Source organism: Peromyscus leucopus, chromosome 23 (assembly GCF_004664715.2).
Source record: "Peromyscus leucopus breed LL Stock chromosome 23, UCI_PerLeu_2.1, whole genome shotgun sequence".
Taxonomy (NCBI): Eukaryota; Metazoa; Chordata; class Mammalia; order Rodentia; family Cricetidae; genus Peromyscus; species Peromyscus leucopus.
Window position 1 is genome coordinate 25,920,784 of NC_051082.1, and position 15,759 is coordinate 25,936,542.

At 51.9% G+C, this 15,759-nt stretch overlaps 1 protein-coding gene and 1 non-coding gene across 4 annotated transcripts in view; both read right to left on the reverse strand.

Moving 5' to 3' along the window:
• The window catches only part of Limk1 (LIM domain kinase 1), a 31,797-nt gene that overhangs the window by 4,546 nt on the left and 11,492 nt on the right, over positions 1–15,759 (reverse strand). For all 3 annotated transcript variants that reach the window (XM_028870104.2, XM_028870103.2, XM_037198301.1), the window contains 10 exons: positions 12,605–12,743; positions 12,290–12,399; positions 9,945–10,151; positions 8,897–9,002; positions 8,618–8,784; positions 5,767–5,941; positions 5,165–5,251; positions 4,212–4,343; positions 2,418–2,477; positions 2,098–2,163 (listed from right to left, as the gene is read on the reverse strand). In XM_028870104.2, the coding sequence (XP_028725937.1) occupies positions 2,098–2,163; positions 2,418–2,477; positions 4,212–4,343; positions 5,165–5,251; positions 5,767–5,941; positions 8,618–8,784; positions 8,897–9,002; positions 9,945–10,151; positions 12,290–12,399; positions 12,605–12,743 (1,249 nt within the window). The remainder of the gene's footprint in view (positions 1–2,097; positions 2,164–2,417; positions 2,478–4,211; positions 4,344–5,164; positions 5,252–5,766; positions 5,942–8,617; positions 8,785–8,896; positions 9,003–9,944; positions 10,152–12,289; positions 12,400–12,604; positions 12,744–15,759) is intronic.
• Trnas-cga lies at positions 4,960–5,031 on the reverse strand. The gene has a single exon. It is a non-coding gene; the product is annotated as a tRNA-Ser (tRNA).

Consider the following 15,759-nt stretch of genomic DNA (forward strand, 5'->3'; position numbering starts at 1 on the left):
TGGTTCAGTGGTAGAGCCCCTGCCTAGAATCCCCCAGTGAGGGGCTGGGGTGTGGCTCAGTGGTAGAGTCCTTGCTTAGAATCCTCCAGTGAGGGGCTGGGGTGTGGCTCAGTGGTGGAGCACCTGCCTAGGATCCCCCAGTGAGGGGCTGACGGCGTGACTTGGTGGTCGACTACTTGCCTAGCATACTCAACGTCCTAGATTCCATCTCTAGAACGAAGATCATCAAAACCCCTTGACCAACCTATCACCTGGCATCTCAGCAGAGGCGATGGAGCCCCAGCAGGCACCATTCCCCTCAGGCCACATCAAAATGGGTGTGGAATGTGTGTTCAGTCCCTTACCCACATGCTGTCCTTGAAGCTTTCTTCAGGTGACTGTCGGGTGTCACTAGCTGGCTAGCTGAGGGTCTTTCCCTTTGGGGTAGGCCTGGTCCTCTGTGCCCTGACTTCTCTTCCTTTTCAGACTGTTTCCCACTGTTCAAATGGAGTAGCTGACCCTGAGGCTGTAAATGGCATGAGGCCACCAACGACCTAGACACCAGGACCAAGCAGGACCCATGGAGGACTTTCCAGCTCACTTACATGGCACCAATGCCCAGGGTTTTGGGGCTGACCCTTAGAATGCCCCACAACCAGGAGTTCTCTATCTTGCTGGGACAGCCCCAGCAATTCCTACTGTCCGCTGGGCCGGGTCCTGGGCAGGCTGACAGGGCTAGAGGATTCCAGGAACCTAAAACACCAGAATCAGGGACTCTAAAGTCTTGGTTTGATTGGATAATAACTCTGTATTGACTGGTTGGAAGGCATTGGGCAATACTGTCTTTTTTTTTAATGTGTGTGGTATTGGGAATTGAACCCAGTTCCTTGTATATGTTAGGCAAGGGCTCCATTGCTGAGTCATGCCAGCTGCCCCTCACTGGGGGATTCTAGGCAGGTGCTCTACCACTGAGTCACACCCCAGCCCCTCACTGGGGGATTCTAGGCAGGGGCTCTACCACTGAGCCACACCCCAGCCCCTCACTGGGGGATTCTAGGCAGGTGCTCTACCACTGAGTCACACCCCAGCCCCTCACTGGGGATTCTAGGCAGGGGCTCTACCACTGAGCCACACCCCAGCCCCTCACTGGGGGATTCTAGGCAGGTGCTCTACCACTGAGCCACACCCCAGCCCCTCACTCGGGGATTCTAGGCAGGGGCTCTACCACTGAGCCACACCCCAGCCCCTCACTGGGGGATTCTAGGCAGGTGCTCCACCACTGAGTCACACCCCAGACCCTCACTGGGGGATTCTAAGCATATACTTTACTCACCTGTGCTTCCAGGACTTTTTTTTTTTTTTTTAAAGATTTTATTTATTTATGTATACGAGTACTTTATCTGCATGTACAACTTTACGTCAGAGGAGGACATCAGATCCCACTAGAGATGGTTGTGGGTCACCATGTGGTGCTGGGAATTGAACTCAGGACCTCTGGAAGAGCAAGCAGTGCTCTTAACCACTGAGCCATCTCTCCAGCCTCCAGGACTTTTTTTTCTTTCACTTTTAAATTTGAGACAGGGTCTTGCTAAATTGTCCAGGCTAGCCCTAACGTGGCTCTGTAGCTGACACAGGACTTGATCCTCCTACCTTAGCCTTTCAGTTCAGATGCTGACCGTGGTACTTTATTATGGGAACAGGACTCTAGGCCTCTACTTTCTGTATACTATCCGGGGAATTCCTTAAACAGCAACATTGAACACACGACCCTCGGCTGACTGCTTCCATCCTTTGCCCCGACTGCAACGGCCCTGCCGAGCCTCCTCTTCCCGAAGCCTGCCCACACACTGACCTGCAGCTGTCTGTGCTGCCTGGGTAGCCTGTGCTACCTCTAGGAGAGGAGGCTCTGTCCAGGCTGCAGTGGAAGCCGGGACTTTACACTTCGGGTTTTCCCTTCACCGATCTGTTAAAGCCTGCGCTGCTGGTAGGGCTGCGGGCAGGCGCCATGTTGTAAATGGCCGAGCCAGGACTGCACCCCAGGTCCTCCGGGCTCTTGCTCTAGCTCCATGAAGCCCTTCTTTCTCCAGCTCCCCCTGCTGCCCAGCCCCCACTGCTCACCTCACGGACCAGACAGTTGTGGGAGTTGAGGTCTCGGTGGATGATGTTCATCGAATGGAGGTAGGCCTGAGGGAACGGGAACATGGCCGTCAGCAGATGCTTGGCCACAGACTCCCCAGCTCAACCCTGATCCTCTGGACGCTCCTTGCCTCCCACCAAGTCTCATCAGCTGATGGACTCCAGGCCCCTGCTCTCCTGCTGAGCTGTCCCGTGTCTTCACTAGGGGATCACAGGTAGTCACCTACATCACGCTGTCACCTCAGAGCTTCCCCGTGGGTTCTGCTCCCACACTCCTCATGGCAGAGTGGCTGGTCACTTACCATCCCTGATGCAATGTCCTTGGCAAAGCTGACCCTCTGACTCCACGGGTACTGGCTGTCCTGGGGACAGGGAAGAATGGCTGGGATGGAGTCCGGGGGGCCACAGGAGTGGGGACGGCTGAGTGAGTCCCGGGAACACGTGTGGTAGAGTCTGAAGGCTCCCAAGGTGTTCCTGTACCCACAGCTCCGGCTCATAAATATCTATAAGAGAGAGCCGTGTGTGCACGGCTCCCAGGCAGCCTTTCCTTTGCTTGTCCGTCAGAGGACAACTCGGGGGGACTTCTCTCCTTCCACCATTTGGGTCCCGGGGATCAAACTCACGTCAACAGGCGGGGGGCAAGCACCTCTCCCTGATGAGCTGTCTCACGGGCCCTTGTTCAGATTTGTTTGAGACAGGATGTCCTATGTAGCCCAGGCTGGCCTTGACCTTTGAGTTTCCTGCTTCAGCCTTGGGGCTAGGGTTATAGGCCCCCAAGGCATCTTTTCTCAACAGAACTGATTTCACACATGAGGAGTTCATGCCTGGTCTCCTGAAGTTCCCAGACTAGCTATTCTGAGCAGTAACCATGTGGCTGCCACTCTCAGTGTCTGCTGGGTGTCTATGCACTCCAGGACAGACAGGATAAACCATGGCCCACGAGTCTGTTACAGGACACATCGTAGTTCCCTATTGAACTTCCTGAATAGTCTTTTTAAAATATCATTTATTTTTGCTTTCTTTTTTTGTGTGTTATCTGTGTTTTGTGTATGTGTATATCCGTGCTTTGTGTGGTATGTATATGTCCATGTTTTTGTGTGTGTGGTATGTGTATGTCCATGTTTTTGGTGTGTGTGGTATGTGTATGTCCATGTTTGTGGGGGGGGGCAGGAGGTAGATGTCAGGTTTCTTCCTTAATTTCCGTCCACAACTAAACATTTTTATCTACTATGCTCATTTACGTGTGTGCACAGATGTAGGGGTGTGTCCGTGCCCTGGTGGTGTGTGACTGAGGACAACGTGTGGGAGGTGACTCTCTCCTTCCACAGGAGGGTCCTGGAGATTGGACTCAGCCCATCAGGCTTGGCAACAGGCACCTTTACACTCTAGTCATCCTGCTGGCTTCTACCTTAGCTTCTTGAGAGACTGTCTCACTGAAGGCAGAGCTCATGGATCTGGGAAGGCTGGCCGGCCAGTGATCCCCAGAGGCCCTCCGTCTAGTGATGGGATAACAGTGTATGCCATCATGCTAGGCTTTTAAAAGGGTCTTCCGGGTTGAACTCAGGTCTCCCCAGCCCCTATTTCAAGTTTTAAAACCAAGCTGAACCAACGTTCAGAGTCAGAGCTGAAGGTCCCACAAGCCGCCGGCACCCTCAGCACCAGTGGAGGGGGAACGGGGCTCTGGCTCTGCCGAGGTTTGGATCTCGTCTTAAAGGCTCAGTCTCGAGTAGGAAGAGATGGGACTTTTCAGAGGGAGAGCGAAGTGGAGAGTTCTCAGGTTATTGGGGGTCATGGCCATGCAAGGGAGAGTGGCATCCTGACCTCTTCCTTCTCAACCTCCCGTTTTGGTTTTGGTGTGTGTGTGTGTATTTAGAAAGGGTCTCACTACGCAGTCCTGGCTGGCATGGAACTTGCTATGTAGACCAGGCTGGCCTGAACTCATTGGGATCCACTGCCTGTTTCCCCAGTGCTGGGATTAAAGAGTGCGCCACTGTACCGGGTTGATGCAGTACTGGGGACTGAACCTGGGGCCTCAGGCAGGCCAGGCCAGCACTCTAGCATCCGGGCCGCCATCCCCAGCCGCCAGCCCTGCTCACCATGCTCTTGATGATGCCCCGCAGGGTGCCACCCTTAATGTACTCCGTGATGAAGTTCAGCCGCTTGTCCTTGTACAGCACACCGATGAACTTGAGCACGTTCGGGTGCTCCAGGCACCGCATGACCTTCACCTGGAGGGGTACACACAGCCTGGGCCTGGACCCTGTCCTCCAGCAGGGCACCCAGGCTCCTCTCACCCAGCAAGCCACTATGCCTTCTTCTTTTCTTTTGGTTTTTCGGGACAGGGTTTCTCTGTGTAGCCTTGGCTGTCCTGAAACTAGCTCTGTAGACCAGGCTGGCCTCGAACTCACAGAGCTTAGCCTGCCTCTGCCTCCCAGGAGCTGGGATTAAAGATGTGTGCTGCCACTCTCCAGCTGCCTTCTGTTTTCTAAGTGTCCCTCATAGCTCAAACTGGTCTTGAACTAGCTATGTGGCCATGGAGGTGCCTGGACTCCTGATCCCACACCACCATCTCCCGCCCATGTGCTGGGATAACAGGCATGCACCACCAAGGTCAGCTTCTGCGTTAGAGCCCAGGGCTTCGTGCATGGTGGGCAAGCCTCTACCCACCCGCACGGCCAGCACACAGCTGTTCTGACCGCGGACACTGTCTGTCTGGAGTCAACGGCTCACACAGCCCAGGCTGACTGGGAACCCTCTATGGAGCCGAGGAGTACGCTGACCTCCGATCTTACGTTCATCTCCCAAGTGCTGGGATTATAGACGTGTACAACCATGCCTGGTAGATGTGGTGCTGGGGATTGAACCCAGGGCCTCATGCTCTCGAGGCAAGCCCTCTACCAACTGAGCTACACCCACGGCTCACGGAGCTATGTCTTTGCTCAAGCTGCCCTGTTGCCGGTGGGGCCTGAACCCTCTCACCTCTTTCAACCCCTTCTCATTGGGGTGAGGAGTGGACACGTGAGGCACGCGACCGTCCCTCTCCACTGACCTCCTTGAGGAATGTCCTCTGGGTCTCCTCGTCAAAGCGGATGAGCTCCTTCATCACCATCACCTCGCCTGTTTCTCGGTGTGTCACCTACGGTGGGGATATGGAGGCACAAAACTCAGGACCACGTGGGACACAGTGACAGATGCCTGTAACCCTAGCCACTTGGGAGGCTGAGGCAGGAGGATCTCATGTCCAAGGCCAGCCTGGGCTATCTAGTGAGTCTGAGGCAAGCCTGGGAAACTTAGAGAGACCTTGATCTGATACGAAAGTAAAACTAGGCATGCTAGTGCATGAGTGACCCCAGTACTTGGGAGGTGGAAGACAGAAGATCAGGAGTTCAAGGCCATCCCCAGCTACTTAGTGAGTTCAAAGCCAGCTTGAGTTACATGAGACTTTGTCTCTAAAACCAAACCACAAAGTTCTGAGTCTACCCATGTAAAATCTCCTCCCTCTTACTAGCTCAGGGAAATCCAGGAATAGGAGAGGGTAACACTGGGCAGAGAACATAGAATCTAGATGTCCCATGTTGGATTCCCAGGGGGCAGTGTGAGGGAAGAGGTGGTCAGAGACGTCACCCAGCCTGTCCTTCCCCATTTGCATACCTTGATGGCCTGGCCAAAACAGCCCTTGCCCAACACCTCCCCATGGATGAGGTCAGATGGCCGGAAGATGCGGTGTGGTCGGCAGACCACTCGGAGGGATTCGGAGCGACCCAGGTCCTTGCGGTGGGAGGCTGGTGAGCTGGCACCCGGGGACGTGTCAATACTGCAGCTCCTCCTGGGAAAGGCACATGGGGGCCCAGCGCCATGGGGAGGTGGCACCCAGCTGAGACACTGCCCCTGACTCCTTGCAAAAAGCACCATATAAACCAGTCGATGCTCACCCCATCCTGGGAGTGGGTAGGACAGCCCAGTGTCTTGGGGTAGCGACAAAGTTGTCTGCCTGTTAGATGGTGTTGATGGCCTCCTCTGCTTGGTGGCCCGGGCTCATACCCTGCCTGATATGCCCATTGTACTGTGTGTACACGGGTCTGGACAAACAGAGGTGAGGGAGGACATGCCTTTGGCAATACAACCTCTTAGAATGAGGGCTGTCATTCCAGAAGGCAGCCCCTCAAAAGGCTTCTCCAAGAGTCCTGGAGATGACCCAGCGTGAGGCAAGTAACAGGCTGCCTCTGATTCCTTTTCTCTGTCCCTCCTCCTGCCTCTTCAGGTTCGAGGAAAGAGGATTCCTGCTGCCTGGATCACTGCAGGAGACGATTAGCCAACCCTGACTTGGACATCCCACATCAAATTCCGTCCTTACCTTGGGCCATAGTAATCTTTGTGAAACATGCCATTGTGCGGCGACAACCCTTCAGAGGAGACCTCTAGGCATGGAAAAAGGTCCAAAGCCTCCTGGCATAGCTGATGCCCTGTCACCCCCAAAGCCCTCATTATCCCAAGTCAATCACAAGCTGCCCATGAACTTAAGATGCTAGTCTGCGTCCTACTTTCTCCAAAGCTTCGAGTGAGCCTTCATTATTAAAGCACTAATTAAAAAACAAACAAACAAACAAACAAAAAACCGAAGAAAACTAGAAATCAGCTGGCTATGGTCAAACATACTTGCAATTCTCAGTACTTAAGAGGCGGAGGCAGGAAGATCACAAGTTCAAAGCCAGCCTGGGCTATGCATAAAATAAAACACATAAACAAACTAAAAATCATCCAACAAGCAAACAAACTAGAGAGAAAGAGAGAAAGTAAAAGCTAGAAACCATTGTAGTACATTATAGTTTCTCATGGTATTTTTTTGTGTGTGTGTGCTGTATGTATGCATTCATGTGAGTGTGCACGTATATTTGAGCATGAGCATGTGGAGGTTGTATGTTGATATCAGGTATTTTCCTTAATCACTTTTCACCTATTTTTAAGATTTATTATTTTTAATTATCTATATGCATTTTTATCTATGTGTAGGTTTGTGCATGTGAGCACCATGCTTGTGGAGGCCAGAAAAAGACATCAGACCCCTTGGAACTGGTAGAGGTGAGCCACCCAAAGTGGGTGCTGAGAACCAAACTCTAGTCCTTTGCAATAATGTACACATTCTTAAGCTCCCCTCACCCCCAAGACAGAGTCTCACTCTGTAGACCAGGCTGGCCTGGGACTCAGAGGTCCACCTGCCTCTGCCTTTGCCCTGAGTGCTGCGATTAAAGGTGTGCACCCTACTACCTAGCACACTCTTAGCTCGTAACTGCTGATCTGTCTCTCCAGGCTGTACTTTTGAGACAGGGTGTGGGGTTACAGGTGTGTGGCTTTTTACACAGTGCTGCTGGGATCTGAACTGAGGTCCTCATGCTTACCTGCCAAGCGCTCCTACCTATGGAGCCATCTATCAGCACCATCTCATTGGATGCCCAGAAAGAACAGCAAAAATGCACAAGAAGCTGATAGATAAGAACAATGGGCCACGTATTTATAATGATGGCACAGTATGTACATTGCTACCAAGCCAGTGACAGGAATGGAATTTGTATGAATTCTATTTATATTAATGCAACTATTTTTTAAAAATTCAAGAGTTGGCACATCAAAGTGATAAAATATGGTTTTTTTTTGTTCATTTATTTTTAATAGGGTCTCATGTAGTCCAGGCTGGCCTCCAACTCACTAGGAAGCCAAGGATGACCTTGAACTTCTGATCTTCCTTCTTCTACCTCCTGAGTGATGGGATTACGGGATGTGCCGCCATGCTGGGCTCATGTGGTGCTGGGGATGGAACAAACCCATGGCTTTGTGCTAGGTGAGCACTCTGCCTACTGCCCAGCCTTAAAATATATATATTTTTTTTGAGACAGGATTTCCTCTGTGTAGCCCTGGCTGTCCTGGAACTGAGTAATCCTCCTGCCTCTGCCTCCTGAGTGCTGGGATTAAAGGTGTGGGCCACCACCGCCAGCCTGAAGTGTGTTTTATCTACGACCGCTTGCTCCTCACTGATCCCTCCCTGTTAATGTGCCTACAGAAAAGTGTGCCGAAAACCGCCTTTCCTTTTAAACACTTTAGAATTAGACAGAGGGCTTGCAAGACGGCTCAGTGGGTAAAGGCACTTGCCACACCAAGCTTGACAACCTGAGTTCGATCCCCTGGACACGGGGCAGGAGCCCTGACTGATTCCTGCAAGATGTCCTCTGACTTCCACACGGGTGCTGCGGCATTCTCACTCCCCATCTCTGTGCCCCTCCCCCACAAAGTAAGAATTAATCAATGCAAAAAAAAAAAAATTAGAGTGGAAAAACAGAAGATGTGGGTGTGCCGGGGACAGAGTCTAACTTCCAGTGGGGGCGCTGTCCACTGTGTCCTCTTTCCTACTATCCTCCCATCTTTTACAATCCCTAGACCACAATGCTGGTGGAGCTGAAGGGATGAAAGAGCACCAGAATAATGTCTGCAGCAGTAAAGGTTGACTTACAAGACAGGTTTCTGCCGGGCAGAGCTGCCTGCCTGGCCGCTGGGAGCGTGCACTGGGGAGGGCAGGGGGCTGGGCTCCGACCCCGGCCCGTGGCCCAGTAAGTCATGGGGGTCGTGCTCAAGGGTCAGCTGGAGCAGGCGGCTGGTCTCCTGGATCAGCAGGTCGATCTGGGGACAGGTGAGTGGGCAGGTGAGTCTTCTGAGGGGCGGAAGGGCTTAGGTGTGAAGACTCTCCCTCCGTTACTCCATCTGCCCTGGCCTTGGGTCCCTGGGGTCCTACCTCGTCCAGCGGCACATTCCGGATGGGCGTGCCATTGATTTCCAAGATGCGGTCTCCAACGTGGATGGAATTCTTCACATCTGGGCTCATGCAGCCAGGGTCCACCCTGGGGATAAACCGGTGGTTAGCCTGGTTTCCCTCCCACCGGTGCCCTTCAGTGCCAATAGAAAACTAAAAGCCAAGATGACCAGACATGGTGAGGAGGGAAACGATTCCACCTTAGGTGAAAATCGCAGCACACTGACTTTTGGTTGTCACCTTTAACAAAACTGAAAAGATTTCACATGCGTGTTTTGCCTGCATATATGTCTATACACCACCTGGTAGCCACAAGGGTGTCGGATCCTCTGGAGGTGCAGTTACAGATGGTTATGAGCCACCAGGTGGGCGCTGGGAACCAAACCCTGGTTCTCTGCAAGAGGAGCCAGTCCTCTTAAGTGCTGAGCCACCTCTCCAGCCCCAGTTTTACCTTTTTTTCTTTTCTTTTCCTCGAGACAGGGTTTCTCTGTGTAGTTTTGGTGCCTGTCCTGGATCTCACTCTGTAGACCAGGCTGGCCTGGAACTCACAGAGATCTGCCTGGCTCTGCCTCCCAAGTGCTGGGATTAAAGGCGTGTGCTACCACCGCCCAGCCCAGTTTTCTATTTGTTTCTTTAGTGTGTGTGTGTGTGTGTGTGTGTGTGTGTGTGTGTGTGTGTGTGTGTGTAAGTCAGAGGACAGCTTGCAGGAGCTGGTTCTTTCTTTCTACCATGTGGGAGCCAGGAACTGAACTCATGCGGTCAGGCTTGACAGCAAGCATCTTGACAGCCCCTGGTTTTTGTAAAGTGGGTTCTGGGGGACTGATCTCAGGTCCGCATGTTTCCAGTACCTGGGTGTTCTGGGCCAGAATAAACACACTCAATGGCTGTGGACTGAACCCTCTGGAATGGTGAGCTAAGATCAATCTTAGGTTGTGTGTGTCGGGCATTTTGTTATAGCAACAGAAAGCTAACTAATACGACCAGGCTGCTACAACAGAGCCTCAGCCAGTGTGGATGCCCACTCGCTCACCCTTGGACTCGGACGGTATGCGAGTGTTCCGTGCCACAGCCTGGTGGGCCATGAGGGGGGTCAATGGAGACAGACAGGCCTCGTTTGCCATGAGCGGAGGCTGGGATGGACACTAGGGTCACTGTGTGGGGCAGGTGGGAGCCGGGCGAGTCAGGCAGGATCTGTTCGATGACTGGCGTTACTACAGTCTGGTAATAGCAGTGGCCGCTATGAAGGTCGTCGGCAGAGCGGATCCGAAGGTGGGGAAGAAAAGAGAATCAGGGAGAAGTCAGTCATGTTTCTCCGCATCAGGCTTCTCACTCTCCCCACACCCTCTCCCCCAGCAAAGTGGTGGGACTCAGGGTAGGACTGGGTATACCCAGTTGTCTCAGCCCTCCCAGCTCTGGGTCTCAGTTATTACAGTTAAAAAAAATTATTTTTTCAAAATTACATATATTTAGGTGTGTGTTTGCTCAAGTATATGTGTGCCAAACTCTCTGTGTGTGTGTGTGTGTATGTGTGTGTGTGTATGGGGGGGTGCTAAAGGACAGTTTGCAGGAACTGTCAGCTCTCTCCTTTCATCATGTGGGTCCTGGGGATAGGATTCAGGTCATTAGGCTTGGCAGCAAGCACCTTTACACACTGAGCCATCTCGCTGGCCCCATTCAGGCTGTCTGTTCTGTGATGTTGTCAGATGGCCAAGATAAGGCGAGGCCCTTGGGGATACATCTCATTGGGAGGAAGTCATTAAAAACCCATTTGGGATCAGGTCCTGTTGTTCTCAAATCCAGCCTTGTTGGTGTTTCATAACAGAGAATTTGTCTGTTTTTTTGTCCCTGGCTTTGGGGAGAAAGACTTGAAGTCCTTGGAACAGGGGATCTTTGTTATTTATGAGCCCCTTGGAGAATGCTTGAGTCTATGCAAATGAGATGAGTCAGATCAGGGCTGGTCCCACAAAGACCGACCATGAGTGAAGGGTTGGGGCTTCTAGCCAGCCTGGTTCCCCAGGAGCAGGCTAGAGACAGAGTTTAATCATGTGGCCAGATGACTTATAAGGAAACCTCAATGAAATGCTGGACCTCAGTGTGGCATCCTGGTTAGTAAACATAAGATGAGGTGGGGGAGAGATGGGAGGCCTCCTCACTTGGTGGCTTCCGAGCTGTGTCCTTCGCAATGCAACTGTGATCCAAAGCACAGCACCATCTGGAGCTCTGTGAGTCATTCAGCAAATTATCAAACTTGGGGTCACTGGATTGGAAGTCAGTTGCTTTAAGTATGTGAGGGCCCTGGGGGTGCCTGAGTGTGCAGCTGGTGTCTGGAGCAGGAACAGACCTGCTGGTGATGGTATCTGATGCTGGTAGGGTCTGTGCCAGCTCTGTGGCTAGAGCCAGAACCATACTACAGAGGCAGAGGGAAGAGAGCTGGTGGTGGGGTACTCTGGTTTCTGTTGTTTTCTTTTTCTTTTTTGTAGTACTGAGAGCTGAATCTAGAGCCTTACATATAATACTGAAGCCCTCACTGGGGGATCCTAGGCAGGGGCTCTACCACTGAGTCACACCCCAGCCCCTCACTGGGGGATCCTAGGCAGATGCTCTACCACTGACCACACCCCAGCCCCTCACTGGGGGATCCTAGGCAGATGCTCTACCACTGACCACACCCCAGCCCCTCACTGGGGGATCCTAGGCAGGGGCTCTACCACTGAGTCACACCCCAGCCCCTCACTGGGGGATCCTAGGCAGGGGCTCTACCACTGAGTCACACCCCAGCCCCTCACTGGGGGATCCTAGGCAGGGGCTCTACCACTGAGTCACACCCCAGCCCCTCACTGGGGGATTCTAGGCAGGTGCTCTACCACTGAGCCACACCCCAGCCCCTCACTGGGGGACTCTAGGCAGGGGCTCTACCACTGAGCCACACCCCAGCCCCTCACTGGGGGATTCTAGGCAGGTGGTCTACCACTGAGCCACACCCCAGGCCCTCACTGGGGGACTCTAGGCAGGGGCTCTACCACTGAACCACACCCCAGCCCCTCATTGGGGGATTCTAGGCAGGTGGTCTACCACTGAGCCACACCCCAGCCCCTCACTGGGGGATTCTAGGCAGGGGCTCTACCACTGAGCCACACCCCAGCTGTCTTTTTACTTTTTGAGACTGGGTCTCACTAAGTTGCCCAGACTGGCCTAGAACTACAATCCTCTTTCATTAGTTGCCAGGTGCTGCAATTTTTGCCATTTCTACATGGTAGCAGGGAGCTATAGTACCTGCCCTCTCCTATTTTACCAACGTGGAAATAAAAGCTTGAGTATGGGCAGCCCTGGGGACAGGTGTAGGCTCCTAGGCTCGAAGAAGCCCCCGGTACTCACCAGTACAGCTTAGAGTGCTCCACCAGTGTGTAGGTGTCCCCATCGCCGATGAAGGTTCCACAGGTGAGGCAGATGAAGCACTCGGGGTGGTACTTCAGCTCCCCGGCCACCTGTAGGTGTGGGGGGAGGGGGAGAAGGGGACACAACACAGCTTAGTGGTGCCTGCAGGGCAGCCTGGACAGAGTCTGCTGGACAGACAGAGGACTGAAAGATCTGAACAGATGAAGTTATGGTCTCAGAACGCACAGGGGATGATGGCAGGGAGATATTGCACATGTTTCTCAAGAGGCAGGCAGGTAGGGGAAGGTGGCTCACCATGACCAGCCCTTTGGTGATGTGTTCGGAGCACCCGTGGCAAGACTCGCCATAGCGGGCCCAGTAGTCCTTCTTGCAGAAGAGCTGTCCATCCTTCTCATAGTATTGGTGTGAAAGGGAGGCGCTACACTCACAACACCTGGGTAGAGAGGGGCGGAGCTGAGGATGGCCACACGCACTCTGCCCAGCTCTAATTTTTTTTTTTATTATTTTTTAAACCTCTTTTTACTCATGGGTGTGTGCCTGTTTAGTTGATCTTGTGTGTACTGCGCCTGAGGAGACCAGGAGAGGACACCAGATACCTGCTGGAATATAATATACTTCTGCTCCGCAAAAGCAGCAAGTATTCTTGACCCTGGAGCCATCTCTCTAGTCCCCATATACAGGTATTTCGCTTTGGATTTTGCTTTTAAAAATTAAAATAAATTAGGGGCTGGGGCATGTATTTCTGTTGGTGGAGAGTTTGCCTAGCATACACAAAGTCTTTTTTTTTTTTTTTTTTTTTTGGTTTTTCGAGACAGGGTTTCTCTGTGTAGCTTTGCGCCTTTTCCTGGAACTCACTAGGTAGCCCAGGCTGGCCTCGAACTCACAGAGATCTGCCTGCCTCTGCCTCCCGAGTGCTGGGATTAAAGGCGTGCGCCACCACCGCCCGGCCATACATAAAGTCTTGTCTCAAAAAAAAAAAAATTAGGCCGGCGGTGGTGGCGCACGCCTTAATCCAGCACTCGGGAGGAGAGCAGGCGGATTCTGTGAGTTCGAGGCAGCTGGTAAAGTGAGTTCCAGAAAAGCGCAAGCTACAAAGAAACCCTGTCTCAAAAAAAAAAAAAAAAAAAAAAAAAAAAAAAAAAAAAAAAAAAAAAAAAAAAAAAAAATTAAACAAATGAAAAAGAAAGAAAGAAAGAAAAAACTAGAGAAAGGCAGCTAGGTGTGGAGGCACAGGCAGGTCTGTAACTTCAGCAGTTGGGAGGCTGAGGTGGGATTTTGAATTACAGTTAGCATGGGCTACACGGTGAGACCACATCTCTCTCTCTCTCTCTCTCTCTCTCTCTCTCTCACACACACACACACACACACACACACACACACAGAGAATTATATTGGGCTATTGTACTTATCTGTCACCGCAGCACTCAAGACACAGTGTCAGGAAGATTAGGAGTTCAAGGTCACGGTTGGTTACATACCCTAGAGTGAGTTCCAGGCCAGCATGGAACATGAAATACTGTCTTGAAAGTAAAAGGTGGGGCTGGAGAGATGGCTCAGCAGTTAAGAGCACTGCTCTTCCAGAGGACCTGGGTTCAATTGCTAGCACTCAGATGGCGGCTCACAACCATCTCTAACACCAGTTCCAGGGGGTCTGACATCCTCTCCCGGCCTTTGTGGGTACCAGGAACACACATATATGTGAGCAAAACACTCATACACATAAAATAAAATAAACACTGAAAAAGATAAAGGAAAGGAATGTGAGTTTGAGGCTAGCCTGGGGTACATGATGCGTTCCAGACCTTTCTCCAATTTAATTAATTAATTTTAGAAAATTTAAAAAGTAAAAGAAAATAAGAAAACTACAATTTGAAAAAGCTGTACCTGTGAACACAAGTAGCCTATATTGCAATCCAGAGCTTAGACTGGGAGACAAGGGATAGAATTAGACCAGTACATTGTTTTTTTTTTAATTATTACTAACGGCTGGGCACAGTTGTACACACCTTTGATCTCACTACTTGGAGGCAGAGACAGATGGATCTCTGAGTTTGAAGCCAGTCTGGTCTACACAGCCTGTCCCAGGACAGCCAGCATTACATGGTAAGACCCTACTTGCCCCAACTATTTTAAGCGTATATGTGGGTATGAGCCTCAGTGTATATGCAGAGGCCATAGGAGGACTCCGAGGAATCAGTTCTTTCCTTGGACTCTTACGTAAGTTCTGGGGCTTGAACTCAGCTCCTCAGGCTTGTGGGACAAACCTCTTTAACAGCTGAGTCATCCAGCTGCTTCATCCTGTACAGCTTTTCACTTTTTGGCTTTTGGAGACAGGGTCTCTCTCTAGCCCTGGCTGTCCTAAGACTTTCTATGTAGATGAAGAGTGCCTTGAACTCACAGAGACCTGCTTGCTTCTTCCTCCTTAGCACTGGGATTAAGGGTGTCACCGTGCCCGGCTTCCTCTATAGCTTTTCAGCCTGTCAATCATCTATTTTAGTTCTGCCTAGATGGCTGCAGGATCTGGCTCACCTGCGAGCCCAGAGGTGAGAGCAGCTTCTAAATCCTGCCCGGCTCCTGTCATGCAAAGAAGAGGGCTCAGAAGGAAGGTGACTTGTTCTTGGTCACCAGCCAGGTGGATTGGAGGAACAGAGGCCGGGAACATGGAGAGCGTGGAGCAGACCACAGGCCGTGAAGCTAACGGACCTGTGGGCTTTCTCCTCCACTCTGCTCCAGCAGGGCAGGGGTCTATGATCCTTTAGAGCTGGGAGACCTGAATGTCAGCCCCTTCCTGCATGTGGGAGGCAGAAGCAGGTGGATCTATGGGCATCCAAGACCAGCCTGCAGGCCAGTCAGGGCACTGGGAAAATACCAGCTCAAAACAAAAAGGAAAATAAAAACCAAACCAAACCGAATCCTCAAAGGGAGATGAATTGTGAAAGCAACTTGCCCATGTTCTCACCCATGAGCACAGGCTGCTCTGTCTCATTAAGGTATAAGGTAGGTACTGGGCTCAGGATGCAGAGACAGGATTCTGCCAGCAAGGATGCAGGATGCTGAAGCTTCCCAAAGCCTTCACGAGAATGCCCAGGGATCAGCTCAGTTCTTACCATTAAATCTATGAACCCATCCTCCCTCAGGAACCAGCCCAGGGTCATCAAAGCTAGCAGTCCATCTTAGCCTAAGAAGACAACCAGGGAGGCTGGGGTTGGGGCTGAGAGGCAGACGGGGGGTGGGGGGGTATCTTTGCCAGTAAACTAGGTGCCTGGTTTCTCCTGGTCAAGCATCTTGGTGGGACTGGGACTCTCCTGTGAGCCTGTGGGGATCTGGAGAGCTGACTGTAGGGTTCTATGTGCCGAGATATGCCTGGGCCAGAATGCACACCTGAGCAGAGGACAGGCAGACCATGCAGCGGGCTCTGCTTATGAGTCAGTCACATGGGGCCTGGAGGA